This window comes from Rhododendron vialii, chromosome 4a (genome assembly GCF_030253575.1).
Source record: "Rhododendron vialii isolate Sample 1 chromosome 4a, ASM3025357v1".
In the NCBI taxonomy this organism is placed as follows: Eukaryota; Viridiplantae; Streptophyta; class Magnoliopsida; order Ericales; family Ericaceae; genus Rhododendron; species Rhododendron vialii.
This window is the reverse complement of record NC_080560.1, coordinates 16,342,721-16,370,057: the sequence shown is the minus strand read 5'-3', so window position 1 is coordinate 16,370,057 and position 27,337 is coordinate 16,342,721. Positions and strand designations below refer to the sequence as shown.

The following is a 27,337-nucleotide window of genomic DNA, read 5'->3' as shown; positions in this document are numbered from 1 at the left end:
TTCGCCTCATCACGGTTTTCAGTTTTTCTTGTAAAAATCATCCAATCATCTAATAAAACACACACACACACACACACACACACACATGTCCTAGGAGAGAAAAAAAAACGTGTATGTTGTGTTGTAACTAATCTGGAATTCTGGATAATATTTGTGTACTTTACTTCATGTGTATGTTGTGTTGTAACTAATCTGGAATTCTGGATAATATTTGTGTACTTTACTTCATTTGAATGCTACCTGGTTGCTACCTTTCTAGATATAATGGCATATTGTAATACTTGTTTTTTTGGTGGCAAGAATTTGGTGGGTTTTTTTTTTTGGATTTGAAATTTAGTGATTATGAAATGTAATCCGTGGATAAAATCGGAACTGAACCGTGACTTACGGATTGGATTGGAACCGAACCATAGGACTTTGGTCCTGACATGGATTGTATTTTCTAAAAACCGTGACTCGCAGATTAGAATTGGATTCGTGGCAATCCGGTCCAATCCGGACCGCAGACAACCCTAGTGGCAAGTACAAGTTGTTACTTGTTAGAGGACATGTAGGCAAAAATAATAAAGCTATAAAGGAGCTTGACAATGTCCAAAATTCCAAGGCCTTCCAAAATTTGGCATGGTCAAAGCACTAAACAATCACATAGCATTGAGGATAGCTCATTTGCTTTTCGAGCTCGACAACATCATGCGCTCCAGTAGAAGTATCCTTTCTCCCCATCCGTGTTTCTTTACGCAGGTGCTAAGATTGGAGATTGCGGGAAGTGATTGTAAGATTGCTCAATTGGAGGAAATCAAGAAAAGAGTATAGTACAGAGCCATTTTAGCTGTGGAGGGTAGGAACCTGGATTGATGGGGAAGTGATTGTAAGATTGCTCAATCCCCAGACATTCTCACACAAGATGGTAGAAAGCTACATATTGTACCATTACTCAAGGCCATAGGCAAATGTGCGCATCTCCGTTCTACGGTTAGCTTCACTAATGAAATCGAAACACTTGATCCTCACTCCAAACACAAGGAAATAGATGTCGAGTTCACAAAATAGGTCTACAAACCCAGCGACATCAACTTGGCAAGACGGCGGTCATCAACTATCGAATTCCAAAAACTCTTGGCAATACCAAAACACCGTTGTAGGGTATCAAAATGCACCTATACATGCCAAGAATTGAACGTCATTGAGTTATCAAATTAAGATGTCATTCATTTCCTGCAACATATCTTGAGATCTCGATTTAATTACGACCCGCTCTGCAATTTCCAACTTCAGTCAGTATTTAGAAATTGCATATCTCTTCGAGTTTAACATCGGAGGTCTAAATTGGTAGGAAATACAGTCAGACATACAAAACTTCATAGAAACAAAAGCATAAAAAGATAACTTATGTACCCTCCCAACCATAAGGTAGAAAAGAATGGGAGAGTGAGTTGAATCCTTGATCGCAGAGCACGTCTGAAACCATATCATCTTGAGTGAAGTTGAACACGTATATTGAGCAATTTCAGTCGAGCTCTTTCTTGTGCATGTGTTGTTCATTGAGTCTTCGAAAACTGGTTCACCAAAGAGTGATATCCTATGCAAACACACCAAAAAAATACCCTTCGGTTTCAATGGAAATTCAATGCCTGCCTCTTCCTCGAAACCCTCCTCTTCCTCTGCCCCTTCCACGACTACCTCCTCCACGACTACCTCCTCTTCCTCTTCCTCTGCCTCTAAACCCCGACGGGCCCGATCTATCTGGCTTGAGCCCCAAAGACTGCACTCCCCTTCTCTTTCCATGCCGTTCTTCCTTATCGTCTTCCTCATCTTCCCTGTACTTTGCTGAGCTTCTAGAAACAAAGGAAATCTCTCTCGACCCTCCTGGACCCGATTTGACTCTGTTCATACTATGTGAAGCCTGCCGTTCGTTAGTCAGAGCCGCCACCCTTTCACCCAAAGGAAGAGCATCCTCCTTTGCAAGTGAGATCTGGTTCGCAAATGCTTCTGCATGTCGCTCATCCTTCACTTCATACAATCTACAGGTTTTGTCAAGGAAAGTATTTAGAGAGGGTTGAGAATGCACTTCCATTAGATTCCTACGAGATACTTGAAAACGAAAAACAACCCAAAGAAATGAATGTGATTATCGGTTTAACAACGAAATCCAAATGGTTGCATGCAATGCCTGTTTTGTCTTTATTTTCTGTTGTATTGATGATGGTAGATGTTTCCGCACCTATTGGCTAGGACATACAGACAAGGGCTGTCGGACAAGAGGAAAGTGGGGGCGCCTGAACTCACTTTTCAAGATCACCACACTAGGCGTTTATTAAAGACTTAGTAGACCAATATACTTAATTTGGTTTCAATTCAGCCCTCTCCGGCCCTTCTTTTTCTTTTTTCGTCCCAAGATTTCTTAGCTTCTTTCCCTCTCTAGTGGGCCTCAAATTTCTTCTCAGCCTTCTTTCCCTCTTCTCTCTCCTAACCACTACAATTACCTTTTTCTTCTACCACTATTGACACCTTGGTCGAGATCTCACACCATCGTGTTGCATTAGATATGCCAAATGTTTTCCCTCATTCGTAGTACCTTTCCTACATCCATATATAAATCTCATGTATTGACGCCGATTAACTTTTCACAAATTCAGTGGGTACGCATACACCATTTTGGACCACTTTATCGTATGTCCGCTCGGTATAAACCGGAACATGAAGTTTATGATTACCACACACACACACAAAACAAAAAAACACTCTGTATAAACCAGTGTATGAACATTAACCTTAGAACCCGAGATCTTTTTTTAGATTTTCTTTTGTCATTGGTGTGGTCATCTTCTGATGAATGAGAAGCCGTTGATGCATCGGAATCACTTGGACTATCCTCATCCTCCATAACTGCCTCAAAATGTTCATCAACCAAAGACGGTTTCTTCATCGATGCCACAGGATGCAAAGCCAGATACTCAGCTGACGTTTCATCAACTTCAAAGTCCTGGAGACAACAAGAAGGAAAAAAGGCATCATAGATTGTACAGACTCAAAGTGCTTGTATGCTTTTACGATACCTGTTTGTCAAATACCTATATCTCAGGGAGATAGATCTTAAACATACCCTACCTTATTTTCAAACATCGCTGCAAAACGTTCATCTTTGAGGATTTCACTGCTGAATCGTTTCCTTTTCTTGGATTTTTTCTTGGCATCAGCCCCATCTTCATCTTTTCTTTCATTTTCCGCTTCTTCATCTTCAAGAAGACGAGCTGCAAGAACCCGGTTGACTTTAGGCAGTTTCCTCTTAATCTGCAGAAGAAACCAAGGAGTTAAAAAATGAGAGATCCAGAATGGCAAGTGCGCACAATGCACATAGTTGTCACATTAGTCACAAACTCCCTCCATCCCTCGTTAGTCTTCTATTTGCAAAATGTTTGTTCTTTAGTGAAAAGTTGAAGAAGCAAGTGTTTAGATATCCAAAAATAACTCCAAACTGACTAGAAGTTCTTCTAAAAACTGGGAATCAAGGGGCAATGTTGGAAATCAAATTTAACATTTTTTTCCTTCAAAATTTGAAACCCTGAAAAGGGATTTTAAAAAAGGGGTGGAGCCTTGGAGGGAGTAAGAAGGAATGGATTATACAAAAAGTTCAACCCCTCCAAGAAGGTAGCTCACACTCCAAGTGGCTGATGGGAAACAAATCTATGGATAGGATCATGTAGTCGTGGGTAATTATTAATTCAATAAAATTAAACTAATAAAATTAAAAGAAAAGGAAAAAAAAGGCCCAAACATCTGTATAACAAGCCAAGAATGCGAAGGCAAAGGCAAAAATAGAGGAATGAAAGATGAAAAACCAACCGTAATACGAGAGGCACGTTCAGCCTCCAGTTTCTCCTGTTTTCTCTTTTCTATATAATCATCGTAGGCAAATGGATCTGCCAATGCTTGTGCCTGCAGAAATGAACATACAAATAAGAATTTTGAAAAACGAAATCACCTTTTACATTTTAGTCAGAAAAGGTTTAATGCAATACTATGACTTGATTAACTCAAATCCCAGTTACATGGCTCTTCTAGCTAACTATCTATAGAATGTCAAGCACGAGGATCATAATCAGTTAATCACTATAGAGGAAGTAATAAGGCAGCTACCTATGTCAGATGACCAGAAAACAAACACACTGTATGTCTGTAAGACTAACAAATATATCCGTTTTTCTCCCTATTCAAACAATGCTACATTATTAAATACATCAATCCCGATCACTGAACTGCTCTGAGTGATCTGACCATCTTTCTTATTTTTCAAACGATCAACTACAAATTTCAAATGGAAAAGCTTTATCATTGACACGAAACAAAAGTGTTTTTTCATGGAGAAGCCACAACATGCTTGATATTTCTCAGAAGATGCAGCATTTAATCACAAAATAAAACAACGCAGATAATGAGTCATCACCTTCTTATACAAGCGATAATCAATGAAGAACCCATGCATGTAAGCTCTTAGAAGATTGGTGCCAATTAAATTTGTCAAATTCAACCTCTCGAGATCTTCTTTGGTTAAGAATTTGAAATCATCATAAATAGTTGTTTGAGCACCGTCCTCCATCTCTTCCTGCAGGGGGGAAAAATAACACAAATATAAAACTACAAGTGCAATTATGATACAACGGGAATGGTCCTCAGACATACAACTTAAACAATCCCATATAAAATCGTCCAATAATCATACCGTCAAGTTTTCAAGGTAAGAACACCACTTCGGCGCAGGTCCAAGGGCTGGTATGAAATAAGATGGTATCTGGCTGCAGTCCAGAGCCAACAGTATCAACCCACTTCCATCAAAGACGCAAATATCATTTATTGCTCCAGCTGTTGGCTCAATGCTGGTCATGCCTTCTCCCTGAAAGTACCAGAAAAATCAATCAAACCCTCATCCAGAATACTCCCATCTAGGAATGTGCTATAAAATACAATCAACAATATCCAACATATTTGCCTATGTGGCATTATGGTGATCGCATTTGCCAAAAGTTCAAGAAACCCTTACAAGTTACAATCACTTTCCAATCTCATACGCTAAGATGACAAATCAAAGAAAACATCAAATCTTAGGTCGGTAACCAACTAGTATTCATTCAAGTTATCTGCTTCTTGCCTTTCCTATTCAAATGAATGGTGAACCTATATTCACATAAATTAATTACCTACACGCACAAGGCAAAAATATAAAGAAAAGAACACCCTAAGAAAAAGATCTTCAACAGTTCAACTTGTGCTGTTATACAATCTTATGTGAGCTATACTGCAGCCACAATCTTTGACACATAAACACAAAGAACTAAAGCACTAGAGGGGGCACAACCTAGATCTAACCAAGACTATAGGCCCATAGGGTCTCCTACATAATCAAAAAAAGAGAAGAGAGACTCCGCAGAGTGTCCGTCCAAGCTAAAATGAAGCTATGCAATAAAGAAGTTCAATCTATGAACCAACATCTCTACATCCTCTAAAGTCTTAAGTATGTTTCACTCTCTTCAGATGGCACCCACCCACTCAGCTTCAAAAAGCTAGAGGATCACTCTTGGGTCTTGGCATAACCCACTACACCAACAAATGGAAAAAAGGAAACTCCTAAACCCACCAACCACCTAAAATTATGGAGAATGTGAGCTGATGTCTCCTCCGACTTCCTATACTGCATCCACTATTACCTACAAAAATCCATTAATTACCTTCTTTTTGTCTGCAAAACTCAAAAGGATAAAAACCAACTGGAAATGCAGAAATCGCATCATATCTTCAGTCCACAATTTGGACCAAAATGGTCATAAGTTATAAAACAAAGACACACCAACTAAACATACAGTACCATGTCCATTCCTCTAGCACCAGTACATGTATTGATAAGCCAATAAATCATGCACACCGTCTAGCCATTCTTACATGTTCTAACAATTAAGCACACTTCATCTTATAAGTTTTGAGACAGTCTAATAGCTTGTTCAAAGCAACTATGTTATGTCATATTTTCATGAGGTAAACAAGAAAATGGCAGAAAAAACATCGTATAAAGAAACTGTAATATAAACTCTAGAGTCACAACGAATGAATGAACACGATGAATGAATATGAATTCAATAGTCAGACGTGCCCAGTCATAACTTGAACTACAAAAGTTTGAGACAATCTTATATGATATAATTACATGAAAAAAGTAGAAAGCAGAACAAATAAATCCAAGGTCCATAATCTAAAACAAAATACCAGCTTATTAAATTCTACTCACTCAAAAGATATTGGGGAGTATTGCTTACCGTCTCTGGGTCCCAAATCCTGACAATTTTATTATCAGTAGTAATTAACTTCGCTCGCTCGGAGTTAAGAGTTTGATGCCACTTAATATTTGAAATTGGGCTGCCATACCTATAGAAGAAGGTTGACAAATGCAAGGAGCTACGCATTAGAAACAAAGAAAAACATAACTATCATTGGATACAAAGACAAAATAGACAGCCTGTAGATGTAGCTCACATGTGATCCTTCACTCGCATTGGTTGTGAAGAACGCAAGTCATAAATCAATACCTGCATTTAAAATAGCAAGCATTAGTGGAGGAAAAACTCACCAAAAGGACAATCAACATTTATCCATAATAATTACGAAAACCACTACAAGTGGATGTTTATAGACAGGATTTGTTGTTCAGTGATGATTAATAAGTTTTTTCATGATTAATGAGATTAAAAATCTAGGGCAGATATCATATAACACAGGGAATATGAAACAATCTCAAATGATGTTTTAACCATACCTTTCCCGCACTACTTCCAACAGCCATGAGGTAGCCTCCTTCCCCATCAAACTCTACTGCAGTGACCTCCTGCAAATCCGTAGGCATTGTTAGAGCATTTCTGATCACCAATTGGAACCTAAAGCTCAACATCTTTTTCTATAACATGGTGAAAGATGATGCAGAGAATTTACTCCTTGATCCTTTTATATGTTCCTGTCAAAAATTACATAGGAAAGGAATATGAAAAAGAACTACCAGAGGAGTTTAAAATAAAAGAGCACTGATATCCAAAAACAGGCCATCAATTGAACTTCAGCTCGAAGGACATGCCACAAGGATCCAGCAGGTGATCCATAATGATAGCATTTACATGTAAGCAACAAATGCAACCCCATCAAGTTTGGTACTTTTTGGTTCCAAGGCATCTGAAGTTTAGGCAAATGGATTCAAGTAGCGAAGTATTCCCCATTAACTAGAAGTAGAACTACTAAATACCATTGAAATAATGTACCAAGAAACAGATTGGGTACCTGGTCAATATCACCAGCAGGAGCAACAGCATTTATTCTTCCGACTGAAGATCTCACTCTCATGTCAAAGCATTCCACTGCACCGTCTTCTCCACCACATGCAACTAAACCGTGACGCTTGCTGAATTAGAAAATATGATTCCCACAACAACTGGATAAGCAACCAAAACAAACAAGCCTCTAACAACTATAGCACTAAAAAAGACATAAGTTACACCAACCTTCTAGTAACTACGTTTACAGCTGGGGACTGTGTGTTGAGTGATGAGAGGAAACGTCCCTGCAAAAGAAAAAACTCAAGTTATATAAATCAGAACAAGCAGCAGCTAATTAATTTTTTTCAACCGGCCCAAGTAGCTAATTAAATCTTATAAAGGATATTCTGAATCACCAAAAAAATAAATCTCTTATAAAGAAATCAAATGGATCAGAAAGAGAAGCATGCTTAAATCGAGTTGGATTTGAATCCTATGGAGCTATAGATTATGAGGCAAATGTAGGTGTGGACTAGGGAAACTGGTAAATAAACGAGGATCAACTGATCATAACATACCTCTAGTTTTTCATCACCTTTCTTTCCCTTGGTAGAGAGAGCAATTTAAACAAAAGATTGCTAAAATCAAGATCATAATCTCAGGCAAGCCTACACCATCCTATTCTAGGGGAAGGAAAGAGGGCAGCAGGTCTCAAGCTGCCAACCAGGTGAACAGGAGCTTATCGGGTTGAACACTTGGACAAAATCCCGTGTTCCAAGTGCTCGGACACATGAAAATTATATTTTTCTTTAACAAGCAGAAGGCATCCCCCAAGTAACTGCAAGAAGGTAGAAAAAAAGGAAAAAAAATGCTGGAGGCAGATCACTTTGGCAAAACTTTCACTTGCTGTAGAAATTGCAGATACTAATCGACATAGAGCTCCGTAATAACTACAGTTTCTGATAATAGCATCATAACAACTCTGAGTAGTGGCAGAGGCTTATATCTATTATTATTCGCTCCTATAAAAAATTGGTTACTTTCTCTTTTCTATCCTTTTCTCCCTTCTCCTTTTCCTGTTCTATTTTTCAATAGTTATCACCCCAAACACAAATACTGAAGCAATAGAGAGCAACGAATAATTAACCCTCCTTTTGCTTGGTTTCTCATTGAAGAGAGCTTCCTTATTTATCTCTTACTCCTATAAAAACAAGAATCGTACAAAAAAACACTAACTACGACAAAGGACAGCCAAAAACCTGTTCCAAGTTTATTCTGTATACATCCGGAGAAGAGGCAGCACAAATCAAGTCACATGACCAGCAATCATATGCAATATCCCTTCCCATCCTGTTAATATTATAGCAGACATACACACGGTTAAACAAACACCAGAAAAAGAATAAATTACAAAGAGAACAGGTTACAGAATGCAGAAACTGAAGACACTAGATAACAGCATAACAGGTAACCCTTCTGTGCAAGTGTTAAGCATTCAAGTACAAAACTTCAGGGCAACATACAGTTCTTAACTTTAATAAAGTGGGATAAGGCAAAATAAAAGAACAAAAAGCATATGGACCGATGATGCTGGTGGATAGCTCGATAAACAAACATCCATTATTGGGTTCATATGCCTAAAAGCTTTAGCTTTAGGCCCAAATGGTGATCGGAAATGGCACCAAAGCTTCGGATTCTCGCAGGTCTTGGGGCCAAGTCTCTCAAGTTACATTAGCTTCACATTTGCATTTACATTCTCGAAATATTTTCATCTGAAAAGGTTACACACAGGGAGGAAGCCGTATATTCTCACCTAAATAACAGTAAAGTATAACGCCTTTATTTCAGCATCCTCTAAGTTATTTTAAGTTTATTTTGTTATTAATTTTTTGGACTTTGTTCTACACTGTCACGTAACCACTCATGATGTGTATGGTAAGGAAAAAGAAAAAGAACGAAACTAAACGTTGATTGTTAGCTTATAAATACTGTTCTACATAAACAAAACTATGTATAACATGTAATTATGTTATGAAGATCCAAAAAAGTTCCGTGTTCGACCTAACGTATTCTGTTCCGAATGTGCGGTCCAAATGAGCCTACCCCTACTGTACCACATTCCGAAGGGGGTAGGGAGCTACGTTCCCTTTCCCATTCCGCTCCTCGTACCGCAGCGATCCACATTCCAGGTAACCTTGTGCCGGATAGCGTGATACATGTAATATTTACCATTATTCAGAAGTAGAGAACTAGAGATGATCCAGCCAAGGCAGCATTTGGAGGGAACCAAGAGGGGCATCGCAACACATGTTCAGGTCATCTGTACACTACTCTAACCACTAAAACGAAATGAGAACTAGACTTAGTTTCTAATACTCAGTTCATAAGAGTCCAATCATAATCTATGATTTAACTAGCCCTGCTCAAATGATTTACAAACCTATGGTGAATCAAACATCAAGAAGGCTATCAAGGAAAGAACAACAAAAGGCCAGCTCATTCGCCAATCCACTCAACAAGACTTTAATCTCAATTACTTGGCATCAACTACATGAATTCATTTTCTCCAGCTGAAGCGTTCTTTTTGTCCACTTAGCTATAGCCTCTATGAAATGCCATTAGTCATCCAAGAAATTGACGTTACGAACTTAAGTATCAAAAAGTTCACTGAGGCAGCTGCAATTTGGCAATGAGGGAACAGATCTTCACCAGTCCACAAGGCTTACGCTAGCAACTGGGTCTTGGAGGGATAGTAGGTGGACAATCTACTCTTCCGAGTAGAGGCTGATTCATGCAATTCGAACCAGCGCCAAAGTGCTGCAATGGTAGAGCACTTGCATCGTTTCAGGTCGTGACCTCTCGCTTTACAATTAGGTCTTAAAGGCAAAAGCATAGTGAACGTAAGCTTAATTTTTGCACAGTTGCACCAAAACTACACTGATGGAAAGGAAAACTATACTACAATATCGAGAGCTAGAAATTCCAATACAAGTACATGAAAAGCTACACATAAACTAATAGCAGCCAAATATACTCTTATCCAGCCCCATCCTATATCTCATTTGGTCAAACTTCTTCCCCTTATCTGTTATTGGAAAAGAATTGAAATTTTACTGCTTTCTTGACTTCAATACTCTAAACTTCACCTTTTCTTTGATGAAAAACTAGATAACCTTAGCATAAGTTGCCATTGGTGTGGAGTGTGGACATGGACGAAGAACGTCACCATCCTAATCCACTTGCTGGAATTCCAAATCTTTCATAATCCTATGTATAGATGTTAAAATATTAGCACAAAGATTGCTGCAGCCGAAACAGATACAGCACAGTTTCACTAGTTTGATGCAAATAAGAGCATGTTTTACTATCAACTGTCCCTTGGCCTTATGTTCATACTTGAGGTTTAAATAGAACATGTTAGAAGAGAGTTCTTACAACAACAGTTTCACACCAAAGACTTGGGTAAGTTGCATTGGACATTCTAGAGGAGACTAGTGGATTGGGATCAAGGCCGGTAGAGACTCCTATGGATCAGAATGTAAAACTTTGTGGTGATCAGGGGGAGATCCTTCCTCATCCAGACCAATATCGTCATGGTTGGCAAGCTAAATTATCGTACCATCACACGTCTTGATATCTCACTTCTTGTTAGTACGGTGAATCAATTTATGTAAGCTCCTCGTCTACCACATTGGGAAGCTTGTCTCCGCACATTTTAAGTACCTTAAGGCTAATCCCAAACGTGGTTTGTTTTACAGGTCTAATAGGCATTTGCGTGTTTAACCCTTTACCGATACTGATTGGGCACCATCTAATAGGCAATCAACAACCTGGTACTGCCTGGAAGAGACAAAAGCAAATGATTGTTGCGAGGACCAACACACAAGCAGAGTATAGAGCCATGGCTCACACCATAGTTGTCAAAGGCGAGGCGAGGCGAGGCGCAACCCCAGCGCCTTGCTGGCCCCAGGCGAGGCAACTTGAAAAAGGCGAGCAAAAAAGTGACTAGGCGAGAAAATCAAAAAGGCGCAAAAAAGAGCGCTTCTTCCAAATCGATCAAGAAGCGTGCTTTCTTTCAAAAAAGCGCAAATGACAATTATTTTTCCGCATAGGTGCGCATCTCTTCAAAAAGGCACATGCCTCGCCTTGCGCCTCTCGCCTCATGCCAGTGATTTAAAAAGCGCCATGGCGCTGAGGCGAGGCGAGGTGAAAGGGCTGCGCTTCGAGGGGGTGGGCTATGGCGCAGAACACTAAAGCGCACTAAAGGCGCTGAAGCTCATGCCAAGGCGCATGGCACTAAGGCAATTGCCTTTTGATATTCCAGCCAAAATCGATCTCGGCCGTTAGATCTATGATGCAAAAAGGTTCGTGATGCGCTGAATAATTTTCTTCTATGTAAATCAATCTCAACCTAGAGAGGATCGATCATAACAGCAGTCTCAGCGACAGCCCCTAATCTTCTTCACCTTCTCCTCCTCCTCCTCCTTTCTTCTATGTAAATCAATCTCAACCTAGAGAGGATCGATCATAACAGCAGTCTCAGCGACAGCGCTTCTTCTTCTTCTTCAGCAGTCTCAGCGACAGCGCCTAATCTTCTTCTCCTTCTCCTTCTCCTTCTCCTTTCTTCTATGTAAATCAATCTCAACCTAGAGAGGATTGATCATAACGCGACAGCGCCTAATCTCTGTGTAAATCAATCTCAACCTAGAGAGGACTTCTTCTTCTTCCTTCCACCGGCTGCTTTTTTTTTTACAGCTCTGTTTTTCTTTTCACTTGGTGCTATTTTTTTTTTTTTACAAATTTTGTTTCCAGTTCCTCTCCTTCTCACGAATAATTTCCAGATCTGTTTTTCTTTTCTTTTTTTTTCTTTTTTTTTTTTTTTTTTTTTACGGATTTTGTTTCCACCTCTCTGTTTACCGTTTATGGTATTTTTTCGTTTATTGTATCTTTTCTATTTGTTCATCATAGATGACATCCGTAAATAAGTGATTGTGTTTGTTATGTTTTATGACATTTGAAAGTTTTATAAGTGTTTGTTTGTGTTGAAACTTGTTCGAATAAATTGCGCCTTGCTGCCAAGCAAAAAATATATATTTGTGCTTCGTGTCAATAAAGTGCGCACCTCACCTTGCGTCTTGCGCTAAAACTTAGGGGACCTTGGCTTCTCAGTGCGCCTTTTGCCATTTAAAACACTACCTCAGGCCCAACAGAACTTTGCGCCTCGGTGCGCCTTTCACCCTTGACAACTATGGCTCACAGTACATGTGAGATTATATGGGTGCAGGCTTTACTTGAGGAGTTAGGGTTTGGTGTGCAATTGCCCATACCTATGTATGGGGATAACCAGGGAGCAAACCATATAGCTTCAAATCTGGTATTTCCTAAGAGAACCAGGATAGGTAAATTATCATATTGTTCGAGAAAAGGTGAATAATGGATTGTTGGCTACCCTTTATATCTACAGGAACTCAGTTAGCTTCACCAGATCTTTGTTCAAAGAGCATCTAGTGTTGTTGTGTAGTAGGCTGGGTCTTTGTGATATCTATATTCTAGCTCGAGGGGGAGTGTTAGAATCTATAATTCAAAGGCAATTGTGGGGGGCACCTCGAGGCAAAGGCATAGCAAAAACACCTTTGGGTGTTGATAATTAGGTAGAGTACCACAAAAGCATTCGCCAATCCGTTGGAACCATATAGAGGCATATGCTTTTCACGCATTTTTCACCCAAATGATGGAGACGAACGTCTCAGAAGAGTCAGTTCTTTTCCTTTTGTAAGGAAAGAGTCGGTTCATTTAAAGTTGTTGCGGCAAAGACGCCAGGGTTTGGCATATTTGTGAGGCAATTTAATATGCTTTTAAAGGTTGGATCAATTAATACACTAAAACATTTTTTTTTGTGAATTCTACCTACAATTAACTTCTTCTTCTTCTTTTTTGAGACACCTTTGTATGGCGCAAACATTATCCCCTATTATTATGGTATTTTTAGTTAATTTCATTAAAATATTCAAAGACTAATGCCTCAACACCTTGAGGCCTACGCCTCGCCTCATGAGAGGTCTATAGACTCGCCTTGCACTTTTGCCTCTAAAAACTTTGGTTAGAATACAGTTAGAGGTAGTTAGGTCTTTGTATCGTATTAATCTGCTCTAGATATTAATGTCACGCGTATATTAGTGTTAAACTTACTAACCCTAAAAACTTCTCTCCCTAAATAATACAACACAATAACAGGAATGTGCTGGCACGAGGAGAGATAAGACCAACAAAATGCTTGCCTAGTGACACAAAAAAATTCCTATTATGGACTTGACTTCTATTACGAACAAAGAGACGCAAACAATGGTAAACCTCATAAAGTCGAGACAAAAAAAAAAACAAACACAAAAAGAAGCGCTCATTGAAAGGGGCAAAAGAAAGACCTTGGAATCCGCAAGCTATAGTGACTCCCATATTTTGCATGTAGACAAACAGATCGATCAGCACATAGAAATGCCATCTTCGAGTAGTCATTACCCAAAACCTGTTGCACAATAGAGGACAAAACATAAATCAAATTAAGCATCATTCCAAAACCAAGCAATAAATGGGGTTCTCTAATAAAAGGAGTAAATCCTTGCCCTTTCACAAGGTATTCAGGAGGAAGTCTATGCATATTAACAGTATGGTAAGTGAGGTTGTTTCTTGAACTACGAATAGACAAGGACCGCGGGTATGGCTTATAGGGCGACAAACATTTTGATCAAGAGATCTTGAATTTGTTTACATCTTGACAAAGGTACATGTATAGAACTTACTACCGTAAGCCGGCTTCTTGGTTGATATAGGAACAAATGGATGAAAATTCCCATCCATAACGAAAGCTCACAATGACAAGTCCTTTCAACAGCTATATTGTATTTCCTTGCACAGCATGTGTAGCCTCTTACAAGCCTAATCTTTTCAACTAGTATCATAAAAAATTTGGTGACTAAACTGTCCCAGATACAGAAGAAGGGAAGGTACCTCAAAGTCAATTATCTCTGAAATGAAGTGCCGCTCAAACTTCAACGAAAGTTCCCTCAGCTCATATACCTTGATTTGTGGAGGATAAATACCTGAAATCCGAGAATAAAGGATGATTGATAGAAATAAGGACAACCGTACATGGTTGTGACAATAACACGATAAGCTGGAAGTGTAAGTTTACAGTTTCAAAGCACCTGACGCAATAAGATACTCCCCATCAGGAGTTGCCTTGATTCTACTTGTCGCTGTTTCAAATCTCAGATCCTGGACCAAATCCACCCTTTGCATATAATCTACCATAACGAGAACATCAATAAATTTGTAAATGGAAGCAGCTTAAAGTTCCAACTTATGCGTGATAAAGTTTTTGTGGAAGCACATCCCAGGGTAAAATGAACGAACTTAAAATGTTGAACGACAAAAAACACCAAAACTATTGCAAGCCCGTAATCAAGTTGCCAATCATACCAGCTTTGGAAAACCAATTCGACCACTTTCGGATTAAATAACAAGAAGGTACTCAAAGCACATAGCAAATAACTATTCTTGGGTAGTTGGGTGACAATGAAAATATCCAAATTCGAAGATGTACAGCACCATTTTCCATCGTTATCATTGTTGCTCCAATAATATGACTGACCTTTTTTTATACATTCTGTACAAGAATACGCCATACCACATCGAAGAACAATTGAAAGTCACTTCAGCAAACTATAAAATAGGTAAAGATGCACAACAACGAGGGAGTCTGAATGTCACATACGCCAGCGATGGATAAGGGGCGCTGGCACGAGCGGCCCTATCCCTAACTTTGCAGAATCCAATTATTACAGATCATAGTTTACAAATTTGTTCATGTTATACAGGTTTGCCACTCCATGTTTTTTGAAAAATGTAGCAGCTGACATCCCAAAATCAATCTGACAAGCATAATCTGCCACTCAAAATACATTTGCACCCCAAAGTCAGGATATTGTGCCTGTCCTTGCATAAGCACCCGAATCCAATTCAAGATCCCATACATAACGGGCTCATTTGTCAATTGACAAGTGCTTATCATCAAGGCTTAGAATCATTAAACTTCAAAATATACAAAACACGCGTTTAAAAATGCCTAAATGTATGTTAATTACTTAATTTCAATAAGAATAGGTGAAGTGAATCGAAAAGAGTGAACTATGAAGTGCATTTTGGCATTATTTGCACCTCAACTGCCACCAACATTGGTTGTTGTTAGCATGACCGTAGCTTAAACATACGAATTCTGATAGTTTTGTATCTGCATTTAAATGAGGGAAAAGTTCTGCATTCGAACCGATGGAGCAGCATCGACAACCCTTCTTGTACTCTAATTCATTATAACCCAAACATACAGATACGTGAGTCTAGGAATGGAGTTATGTAGCCAATTTACATTAGAACACGTTCACCTCTAAAACGCAATGAAATGCCTATCAGTTAGAAAACTCAGATAGATACACGCCTGCAATCAAGGGGAAGGGATGGTAATCGTCTAAATAAATAAATAAATAAAGTGCTGGGTACCTTTATCTTTGCGAAGAGCTCTGAGCTTCTTGGGAGCAAGCCAGGTGGCCAAGGAACGGTGTTGGCCAGAAATAGTGTACATCTTCACCCCATTTATGGCTGTCGACTTCAAGTTACCCCCTTGGGTAGACATCTTCTGGTGATGTTTTTTTCAAAACACAGCACACCCAATAGTTTGTTATAGCAGAACAGAGGGAGAGAGACGAGCTTGATAGAGAAAGAGGGGGGGGGGGGGGGGTTGTGGTGGTGGTGTTGGGGGCCGCCGTGAGGGCAAGAGGGTTCGGCGGTTTGGGGTTTATGGTCGCTTGTGGATGTCGCAATTTAGGTTTTGGGAAGTTACGGCCTGTTTGCAGCCAATTTGATGGGCATGGATGCTCTCTTTATTTAATTGAAAAAAATGGTACTATTAAATCTCCACATCAAAATTATTTAAAAGAGAAAGAGTGTGTGTTTTATGATATATAGCCGCAAAAAAATTGCAATTTTACTTACTATCATTTAACTGACTTTACTTACCATTTATTGTGATAAAAATTACTCCACTACAATGTAAGACCATACTTATTGCAAAGGGGTTCGACCAATGGTTGAGATTTTAAAAAAATCCAACGGTTGATAGAAAATATGGACATGGATGCCATGTCGGAGCCATTTGGAGCATGGCGAAAGGAAAAATAATTAAAATACAATTTTTACAGTGGCAAAAAATTCTTGTTTTTAACTCTTAGTTTTGTTATTTATCCGTTTCCTTTCAAACCAAATAAGGAAAAAAATGGAAACACTTAGCACAGCTCTTTAGGCAATGGATAATATTTGAAAGTATATTAATAACCATAAAAGAATGTACAAAAATTATAACTCGTTTGGCATTATTATATTCATATTGTCTATTGCCTAGTGAGTTGTGGTTAGCAAGACCAAAAGAAAAGGTTTAATCTCCTTTCCTTTACAAACAAACCCTTAGTATATCGCAGCCACTCAACTAAAATGTGAGTAGACCGGTTAAACCAGTGTGAGAAATAGCTCTATCATAGCTAGACCGTCCTCTGATCGAGACACAAATCTTCCGTCTTCACTCTCATCTCTACTTGAAAAGGTTGATAAAAACTGTCAACGAACTTTAGCCTAGCGGCACAAGTACTCAGGGGAGGTCTCAGTTCAAACTTAATTTGACTTATATGCTACTTATAACAAAATAAATAAAGGATTAATAAGAGCATCTCCAACCCATCCTCTAATCCTTTATTTCTTCCTCTATTTATTTATTTTGGAGGTAATCCTCATTCCAACCCATCATCTATTTCCTCCTCTATTTTGGAGGATAAAATTTGATACTCCACATATAGAGTATGGGAAAAAAAGATAGAGGATCCTCCAAAACTACTTTTTGAATATAAAATACAAAAAATATTAAATTTGCATTGAGAGTGAATAATGATAGGAAAAAAAGTGAGAAAGTTTTTGAAATAGAGAAGAATGAGATTTGTGATTGGAGTTTGTATGAAATGTAAACTTCTCTATATTCACTTTTTGATTGAAAATTATTAATTCAATCCTCTTAAATGGAGCAATTGAGAATGTTGGGTTGGAGATGCTCTTAATGAATACTATAAAAGACACAAAAATATAAATTTTTCCAAGCGGATGCTCAATCTTTCTAAATCGGATATTTTATTTTCAGAAGTGCTGAAAGAGAACATTACTTTCGAAACAGGATACTTACAAGGCATGCCGGGCCCACGCATAACACACCTATTCTTTATGAGTGTATATATATATATGTGTGTTTTGGACTTCTGGTTTGTGGTTCTGGAGTTTTTTCTAACGAATTAAAATTGACCCGAGCATGAAGCAACCCCATTAAAATTGATGAATTTTCCCTCCTCTGATGTGGCTGTTTGGTGCTTATTTGCTGGATGTTGGCTTGTTGGGGTTCGACGTTTGATTAAGTGATTTGGTTGCTTGTTAAGGTTCGGTGGCAGTGGTTTTGCGAAGGGGGTGGAGAGGTAGGAGTTTAGTTCGGTGGTGGTTTGTTTGCGTATAAGTAATTTACGTTAAAATAACCACAATTGCATTATTTTCTTCATTTTCTCTTACCAATTTTTACGCTGTAATTGGCTTCTCGACTATCTACTTGCATGAAGTGTGTTACGGGCACGCAATGCTCTCAATTTGGAGTGCTAGAGTCACTTGGAATTATCATGATCATTCTTCATTCACAAGTTGCATGCTCTTCCCCAACATCTAATCGTCCGAACAATTTTACTCTCCTTGAAAGAGGGTGAACATTACTCTTCCTCTTATTGGTTAAAATGGTACAAGTCTCATCCATGCAATACGTTTTTTTGGTAAACATGACATCACTTTGTAGTAAGATCCACACTATTTCAACCAATAGGAAAGAAAGTGAACAAAACTCAACTCAACATGGATGTGTTATTTTTCTGATTAGAACTCTCTTAATGCTAAAGATATTATTTTCACGAGGAAAGCGAATTCAAACAATTGTCATGAGCTAAAGTTGAATTTACTTTCAATTAAGCGTAGCATTATCAAACACTATCTTAGGTTGCAATTTATTGTGCTCGTCAAAAAAAAAAAATTAAAAAAAAAAAAATCAACTCTCAAACAGATATGACCGTGATTATACTTAAATAATTCGTATAAGGAAATTTCTTGCAGATGTTTTTAAAAGGATAATCCATAAATAAAAATCCCTGTTTCCTTCCTCATATTACAAGTGCAAGATAGAGGAATATCCCTACTGTGAGAATTAAAAAAAAAAAAAAGGAACAAAACCAAAAAAATAAAATAAAAAAGATTAGAAAATGGGTAGAAACGCGTATTCCCATTTATCAAAACTTCCAGAAATCCTGGGTTCATGGTACCCTCATTCTGGTTGCTGGGTTTACAAGATATTCCACTTCTGCTCCAAACCACAACAAATTCTTCCAATACAGCCCGCCGCACTCAAGGGATAACCAGAAACTGCAAAAGATGGGAATAGAAAATTTTGTTGTAAGAAAAGACAAGAAAGAATGTGTAATACTTGAGTTATAAATCGCAACTGAAATGAACACCAGAACGGAAAAAACATAGCACCAAAGTTTGGACTACCATCTGCTTAAACATTCTGGTTAGGGTTGGGGCAGGTGAGCGGAAACCTAAGTTACATGAAACTTGGTTTAATGTTCGAAGTATGTATGTCCACATGTTTGAATTTTTCTGCTTCCGAAACTCCTATTTTTTGTTATTTGCAGCGTTCAATATGGATACATGAACCATCTCGCGCTCCCTTTATTCTTCATTTTAGACAATTTTGCCTTTTTACTGCTATGCAACCGAAGAAACTGACAGTAGCATCCATCAATAATTGCCCAAATATAACAGGAAAACTCAGTAACAAAAAATCCTAAGCAAACTCCGTGCAAAAATCTCATTTTTTTCCTTGTTCTACGCAGGGGCGATAGAAAGGAAAGAAGAATGAAATCTCAATGACGCCTCAGTCCCAGTCACATAGTTTAGCATGTGTAAATGCGTACGATTTCAAGGATACCTGGTTCTAGTAGCTGTACTGGGAGACTAATACTTTGGTGTATGGGTATAAAAATGAAAGGCTCCCTCAATTGGTTTCAAGGATTACCTGGTTCTAGTAGTTGTACTGGGAGACTAATACTTTGGTGTATGGGTATAAAAAAGAAAGGCCCTCCCTCTCTCATTGATTAGCATGTGTAAATACGTACGATTTCAAGGATATTTGGTTCTAGTAGCTGTACTGGGAGACTAATACTTTGGTGTATGGGTATATAAATACGTACGATTTCAAGGATATCTGGTTCTAGTAACTGTACTGGGAGACTAATACTTTGGTGTATGGGTATAAAAATGAAAGGCTCCCTCGATTTCAAGGATTCCTGGTTCTAGTAGCTGTACCGGGAGACTAATACCTTGGTGTATGGGTATAAAAATGAAAGGCCTCCCTCTCTCATTGTTTAGCATGTGTAAATACGTATGATTTCAAGGATATCTAGTTCTAGTAGCTGTACTGGGAGACTAACACTTTGGTGTATGGGTATAAAAATGAAAGGCTCCCTCCCTCGCTCCCTCACACACACACACACAAAAACCCATTCCCGCCAATTGACTGCAGAATCTATATTTAGACCTGTCGACGGATTTTTCAACCTTAGGGCATCTCCAATGCATGCTCTATTTCTCCATTTCTTCAAGATTTGGAGGAAAATGCAAATCCAACCAATCCTCCATTTGAGAGGATGAGATTTGATACTAATCAAAAAAATAAATAAATAAAAAGAGAGAGAGAGAGGATGAGATTTGATACTCCAAATTTGAAGTAACAAAAAATTTATGGAGGATCTCCTCCATTTCACTATTTTCATTTTCAGATCCCACTTTTGTCCTCATGAGCATTTGATTCTAAATTTAAATACCATGTTCGTTATGCATTTTGTTGTAGTTTGATAAAATGTCTATACCTTCGGTATTTATAAAGTTGGTGTCGTTGGAAACATAATAGTGGTATCTCTAAAATGAGACTATCATCAAACATATTTATTTGAATTATTTAAGTAAAATTTAATCAATAAATAAAAGTTTACTACAATTAGGCACCACATGCACCTTTCCTACCCCTTTATTTTTTATGTACTTGTTCAAAGCAGTAAAGGTTGGGAAATTTAATAGCATCTAGTGCTATGACCAATCTGTTCAACACTTCCAGGGACAAGTCAAGTCTAGAAAGTTTTAAGGTTTAATTTTAGAGACGAAAAATGGTAAGGAATATGATTGGAGGGAGAGCACTTTTGGAGGGAAGTGAGCAGAGGGAGTTTTGGAGGTTAAAATATTGGAGAGAAACTTGTGGAGATGAAAATAGAGATATGTGGGTTGGAGTTTATATGAATAGTGAATTCCTCCAAACCCACTTTTAGAACATAAAACTATATTTGAATCCTGTCAAATGAAGAAATGGAAGAACTTGAGGATTGGATTGGAGATGCCCAGCACCTTAATGAATGCAAAAAAAATATCTGAAATATTTACTGCAACCTCCTTCTCGGAATATTAAAATGTCTCACCAACAGCGCAAATCGATAGATAGACACAAAAGCGACACCTATCCTAAACCTACCTTCATCTATGCAGGTACGGGGTTTGAATGTTTGTCCAAGCGCTACAACTTCCCAAACTCCCAACGGTAACATTGAAGGATATATATTTAAAAGTTGGGACACGAACACGTCCTAGTATAATATTTTCATATAAGAAATGGGGTTTGGGGGGGGGGGGGGGGGGGGGGGGGGGGGCGGGTGTGGGGGTTTGGTGAGAGAAGGGGGTTTTACATTTCTAATAATGTTTAAACTCCTAAGAATCCCAATGTTTAGTTTGGGTACCGTGATAAGACACATTTCTGATACCAACTCATAACAAGTGGACATGCAAATATCAGAATTGGTATCCATGCAAGGGTGTTCCCTGACCAGGAAAAACTAACATTGCTGATTTTACTTGGCTACATATAGCTGTGGAGCTTAATTCACCAGTCTCACCACACAATACTGCTATTCCTTAAATACTAAGTAAGATGCTAAACCATCAACCATCACCCCCGTCGAGATAGCAGTAGCAAAGATGCCAAACTGCACGAAAAATTAAATGCCAAGTCCTGATATCTTCATAGCTGTTGTAATTTCTACGAATACACAGTCAAAGAAAATAAGGGTAAACTGCAAACTAAGAAAACTTACTCGAGATAAAATCATCCACATAATCATTCTCGATTTTCCCATGGGCCATAGCGCCGACCTGTACATGTGGGGTTAACATTGTAGATCAAATCAAGTGCATCAAAAATTTCAAAGGCCAAGTTACATTAAGGAGCATACCACAAAAACAAAGTTCAAGTCATCGTTAACAGAAGCCACGTAGTCTCTTATATCAACCAATTTTTGCGAACTAAATGAGAAGCCTGAAATGTAAGAAAGCAGTATTATCATTTGGGCTTGATGCCATCTCACCAGATCAGAACTTCTAAAAGGGATTGCTTACCTATTTTGCGGGAGTTGAGGGGTAAATACTGTGTTACAGGGTTCTTGATCACACGCAACAGTTTTTCACGCTTACCAACGGCAGTGATATTCAATTTTTGTAGCAACTGCACTGAAATGATTAGGAGGAGTGTTAGAAAGCAAGAGAAACCCAGAATGGAATAACTAGAGACATAAATGCAAGAACATAATATTATCATAGCCTTCTAATACAAATAATAGATTGGATTAGAATCAGTCGCAACTTACACATGATACCAGAAAATCGCTTATATGTCCTTGGAATACGAACATGTGGTTTAACTTCAAATAGAACACCCTTCTCTGTTTTCACATACAAAGCTCGCATTCTTCCAGCTTTATTTAGGGGGCTATCTAAAATTGCTAGGATAGCCTGGGAAACATCAACTTTAAGATCAGTATTGGATAAAAAAATTACCAATACAATTCAACTACAACCTAACTAATGAAGTAGCCAACTGTCAAACGAAAATCTGTAAATGATACTATGTAGTTCTAGATAATGCAGCTTCGCGGCAATGCCCTAAACCCAATTCTAACATCACAAACTCAAACCAACTAAAACAAATAATGTAATCGTTTTCAACTAGATGAGCTAGAGATTAATGAAAAAACAAGAAAATATAGCCATAATAGATTCTTTATTAATAAGAATTTAATAGCTTCATACTCCTGCATCCTAAACTATTCTCCACTTTGGAAGTGCGCAATGACATCAAGAAGCGCAGTGAACACATTTAGACCAGTTGATATTCTAATATTCTGCATTCTCCTCACAAGGACTTTGCATTACTAGTTCATTTTTGCAAAGTGAAACTCAATAATAGTGTTTGAGTTTGTATGCATGAGTATCTTCACTTGCCAAGGTATGTGGATTACCACTTTTGTAGTGAATGTAAGACAAGAAGCATGATGGAATCATGGGACCCCAGAGAGGAAAAAGGGAAGAAACATGTGACTAATGAAGGATAAAGCCCTGAAACAACTGCGTCACTAGGACCCCAATATGCCAACGTGTATTACATCGACTCGGCAGTATGTGGGGAAGTACCTCTGTCAACAAGACAATAAGACCGATGCAGATTTGAGACGTGTCGGATTCATCACCTTTCTATCGGACACAACTGAATTGAGGAGAGGAAGAAGATAGTCTTACAAAGAGACATCGGTCTGTGCAGAGCACTAAGAATGAAGAAGCAGAGGGAAAAGAAGAAATTAGAGACCTACCGGTTTATACAATACAGCTATGTTTCCTCCCTCTGAGTCCCAGTGATGAACCGGGGAAGTTTGTCAACTTGCGGAACGGCAGCACTAGGGCTTCTAACAAGATGCCTATGTCCCATTTACGTTTAATGTGATATCAGCATGAGCTGGAGAGATATAAATGTATTATACACAATCATCATGGACTGAATCGCATGTTGCTCCAATTTAGGCAATCCAGAATCTGGTTTGGGTCATTATACCAAGGGTAGATGAGATGTGAGTTTTTTTCCTTTACATGGGCCGACCATTATAATTCTAAGCAAGAGCAACGCCTTAATTCACACCACCTAGAAATGAATAAGCAAGTGGCATATAGAACGACCATTATAATTCTACCCAAGAGCAATGCCTCAATTTACATCACCTAGTAATGAATAAGCAAGTGGCATATAGACTCCCACCGTGCTTGCACATACTACACCAATTAAGGTGGACTTTTTCCAACTGTTCACTCAACGTTCTACAATGAAACTGGTATCATGTTTTTGGCGCTGGTTTTTTCCGACAACTGCAACTTAGACCTATAGTTGATAATGTACAGATATAAACTTCAAGACATCAAAGCAACTAACTTTTGATAGCAATTAAAAGTTCAATAACCTGGTGAGCAATATCTGGACGGTAATCAGCAGGATTCTTGTTATTCCTTCGCAAAAAATTGGCATGATCATCCGAATTCAATACCTGGTAAGTCTGCAAATAGGAAGAAAACCATATTATGCAAGATACACACCCACTTGCATACACACGAAAGTGAAGATATATTTAAGCCTAATACTGCAAGGTACTTAAGAAATCACAACCACAATTTAATGACGAGAGGCTGGAGCAGTAATCCTGAAGTGCTTAAAAGTTAAAAGCACTAAAAAAGACACTTAAGAAAGACAAATCGCGGCAAAAATCTTAGAGCGCAACAATCCCAAACCAGAAACTGTTAAGAAAACGAATGTAAGAGAAAGATTACAAAACTTAAGCAGACCTTTCCAACTTTTGCTACTTCCAATGAAGCCTTCTCAAGAATGAAAATAGCGCCAGTCTTGGTCCCCCGATCAAATGGTTGAATTGGAATGCCTGCAAGTTCATGTGTACCTGCTTCTTTATCCTCATCTAGTGTCTCCTCTGTGCCAGCCGCCTCCTCTTTTGTTAACTCTTCAATGTCTTCTCTATCATAGTTATCTTCTCTCTTCTTTCGTTTGCGCCCTTTTATTGCAAAAGGCCGTACCATTTTTCGTCCAGACTACAACGCTTTTCTATCTAGGGAAAAAACAAAATTGATAAGCATGGGCACTACAATTCCTATTCATAAACATGTAAAGAGGAAACAAGTATCAGTGCCTTCCCGCATCTCCACCCCTTACTCAGATTTGAGTAAAAATATGAGTGAAAGCTTCATTTGGTATTGTGTGCTCCAATGGGCAAACTCAAACCCAAGCACAAATATGGGTAAAAACTTCATTAATGGGAGAGGCGTAAATATAAGGGTGTGAAATTTGCCTACAAAAATTTGAGTAAGGGTTTGAGTCTAACTCAATTTGAGTTTAAATTTGAGTTTTAGGTTTGAGTTAGGAGTGGAGCCTTTTTAAGGATTTTTACTGAAATTTTGAGTTTGAGTCAGTAAAAGAGTAAGGAAGGAGTGGAGATGCTCTTTGCTAACAATGGGAATTAAAAGACACAGAACAAGAAAGCAAAGGACTCATCTATGTTCCATGGATCCTTCTAAATTCTTTTACTCAGATAAGCGTATGGGATGGGTGTCTGACATATTTATTTGGACATTCACCAAGGAAGATCATTTCGTTTACGAATTTAAATGAGAGAGAGAGAGAGAGAGAGAGAGAGAGAGAGAGAGACCTGAAAATTAATTCGGCGACTGCGTTTATTTGGAGATTTTCCCCTTTGCTGGCTGGTCGGAGCAGCTGGGTCTACTCTTCTTCTTCCTTCGGTTATCACGAATTGCGGCTAGGGCTTTTCTGCCACTTTGTTTGTTTACGGGTAAATTACACCGAGTCTCCCTTTAGGTTTTCGGACAATGACATCCACTTCTCCACCGAGTTTTTAAAAATGACAATGAGACCCCCCACCTTTGAGGACCTTGTTTGCTAGACACTCCTAACGGAAAACGGGTATTTCTGCAAATAAACCCTCAAGTTATTTATTGAGCACAATGTCTAACTTCGTATTTTTGTAAACAGAATTCTAGTAAGGTAGCCTTTAGCCTATATTTTTCAAACTTTTTTTAACCAAGACTTCTTTGTTGTTTTCCCTTTATTTTTATTATATTCGGGTCAAATTTTTGAAATTAATCATTCGTGTATCGACGAGAGAAATTGGAAATGTTTAGAAACATATACCAAAGTCGAAAAAATGACACTAAAAAATGAGAAAAGTTTTTAAAAGACGGAAAAAATATTCTTTTAGCGTATTTAGCATCGCCTTATACGAACATTTTTTTTTTTAAATTTGGCCTATATTTTTACACTTGTCTGATTTTCCTTTTGAGACGAACTATGTAATGTAAAACTTATGGAGAAAAAATCCAAAAAAAATAGGTAACTAAAATTCAAATAATCCCAACTGTCTTTGTCAAAAATTAATTTAGTCCAAATGCTACCTAACACTCGATAACAACATCACAAAACACAACTCATTTGCTTTAATTTTACCTCCGATCCTCAATCATAACCGACCCACACGGCACACTAACAAGATCGTGCATCCTGAAATAAGGGTGGAAAAAAAAATTATGGCTTCTCAGTTCGGTGAGAAACAAAATAGATCCTTAAAAAAAATACTTTTTATATATTTCTCATCCTTTTTACCATTCTCAATTATTTGAAGTGAAAGAAGAAAGAACTCTTCTTTCTTTTCTTTTCGTTTCTCATCCTTTCGTCATGGACTCATTCATGGACTAATGGAACTGCAGGGGCGGAGCTATGTTGGGGCCTGGCCCTCCCGGTTCCGGCTCCTCGAGCGTCTGAGTTTTAAAATTTTTATTTTTGTATATACCTTATTTTAAATATTATTGATAATTATTCGTGTATAGTTACTTATAATCTTAATAATTTTGGTTCAATTTGATAAATAACAAGTTATTTTATATTCTTATTTTCTTTCATGAATAAAAAAATAAGCACATGATAGGTGATGTAGCCGAAAAAATCATATTAATGTACAAATGTAATGAATAGAAAAGCAAAAATCTTATGATTTAATAAATATACATTTCGATAAAAATATATGTCTACTTTGGCAGTGGCGGAGCCACCCTATTCCCACTGGGGGCACCTGCCCCCACTGCACCTCTTTTTTTTTATTTATGAAATTGGTAGTTTGAGTTTATCAAATATTTAAAGCAAGACACATGTTATTAGATTAAATAATTGTTAAAATACGAATGACTTGTTTGAATTGTTACACAAATAAGCTCCACAGAATCAATGTCTGCAATCATATCAAAGTAAAGATTCGGTGAATTTATTGAAGAGTAATACGCACATGTTCACCTAGTGTTTAAGTGCATGGGTGAACAAAATAGTACTACAAAACTTGAAAACTCTCTTTTATAACCTGATGTAACAATCAACACGAAAATCACGCCGCATCACTAAGTCATGGGTCAGTGGGATGTTGTCGGGAGTTGGCTATCGTCGGAGATTTTGTTTTTATAATGCCCCCACTGATGTATATTCCTGGCTACGCCCCTGTACTTTGGTCGAGGCCCCCCAGGATTAAAATTCTGGCTCCGCCACCGTGGAAATATATCTGAAAATCCACACACAAACAAGCCTGAAGGCTACATTCCTGTGTGTGTGTGTGTGTGTGTTTGTGCATTACATAACTGCTTCCAATCATATCATACACTTCTATATATATTACTAATCTCATCTGCCAATATATATCTCCCTTGATCGTCCATGGTTTTCGCCTCTACATTCTGTTGAAGACTATATGCCTGTGTGTACGTGTCATGTTCTTGTTGTTGTTGTTGTTGTATATATATAGTACGACTCCTTTGATCTTGGTCTATGCAAATCGCAGATTTTGAGGCTTAAAAAGCAAAGTTCAGTTTAATTGCTTACGGTTTCCCTATGAGGCTAGCTATGACGTCCAGTACAATTTACTTTGCTCTGTTGATATCCCATT

General features: G+C 38.1%; 2 protein-coding genes across 4 annotated transcripts; both read right to left on the bottom strand.

Annotated features, from left to right (window-relative positions):
- Positions 1-1,188: 1,188 nt before the first annotated feature.
- Positions 1,189-16,219, bottom strand: LOC131322458 (uncharacterized). Of its 2 annotated transcripts, XM_058353781.1 has the most exons (16): positions 15,843-16,219; positions 14,492-14,590; positions 14,295-14,386; positions 13,712-13,812; positions 8,549-8,639; positions 7,536-7,594; positions 7,315-7,435; positions 6,803-6,871; positions 6,523-6,575; positions 6,306-6,414; positions 4,721-4,891; positions 4,445-4,603; positions 3,844-3,936; positions 3,109-3,291; positions 2,772-2,983; positions 1,189-2,021 (listed from the first exon to the last, which is right to left on the bottom strand). In XM_058353781.1, exons 1-16 carry the CDS (start codon positions 15,973-15,975, stop codon positions 1,625-1,627), a joined length of 2,142 nt encoding a protein of 713 aa, XP_058209764.1. In that variant the 5' UTR covers positions 15,976-16,219; the 3' UTR covers positions 1,189-1,624. The 2 variants fall into 2 exon arrangements, with proteins under 2 accessions (XP_058209764.1, XP_058209766.1); XM_058353783.1 differs by lacking the exons at positions 8,549-8,639; positions 13,712-13,812 and having other exon boundaries at positions 15,843-16,074.
- A 2,258-nt stretch (positions 16,220-18,477) lies between these two features.
- On the bottom strand, positions 18,478-25,196 carry LOC131322784 (uncharacterized). 2 transcript variants are annotated; one of them, XM_058354245.1, is made up of 8 exons: positions 25,046-25,196; positions 24,174-24,448; positions 23,795-23,887; positions 22,157-22,301; positions 21,909-22,019; positions 21,746-21,828; positions 21,608-21,665; positions 18,478-18,830 (listed from the first exon to the last, which is right to left on the bottom strand). In XM_058354245.1, exons 2-8 carry the CDS (start codon positions 24,417-24,419, stop codon positions 18,751-18,753), a joined length of 816 nt encoding a protein of 271 aa, XP_058210228.1. In that variant the 5' UTR covers positions 24,420-24,448; positions 25,046-25,196; the 3' UTR covers positions 18,478-18,750. The 2 variants fall into 2 exon arrangements, with proteins under 2 accessions (XP_058210228.1, XP_058210229.1); XM_058354246.1 differs by having other exon boundaries at positions 24,174-24,444; positions 25,046-25,187.
- Between the last annotated feature and the right edge of the window lie 2,141 nt (positions 25,197-27,337).

Coding starts and splice junctions, on each gene's coding strand:
- LOC131322458 (XM_058353781.1), bottom strand. CDS start 15,975: ATGTCTACCCAAGGGGGTAACTTGAAGTCGACAGCCATAAATGGGGTG. Junction 6,576..6,802: donor TTGGAAGTAGTGCGGGAAAG/GTATGGTTAAAA, acceptor TTTTAAATGCAG/GTATTGATTTATGACTTGCG. Junction 4,892..6,305: donor GGATTTGGGACCCAGAGACG/GTAAGCAATACT, acceptor TGGTACTTTCAG/GGAGAAGGCATGACCAGCAT.
- LOC131322784 (XM_058354245.1), bottom strand. CDS start 24,419: ATGGTACGGCCTTTTGCAATAAAAGGGCGCAAACGAAAGAAGAGAGAA. Junction 23,888..24,173: donor AAGTAGCAAAAGTTGGAAAG/GTCTGCTTAAGT, acceptor TCCTATTTGCAG/ACTTACCAGGTATTGAATTC. Junction 21,829..21,908: donor CCTCAACTCCCGCAAAATAG/GTAAGCAATCCC, acceptor CTTACATTTCAG/GCTTCTCATTTAGTTCGCAA.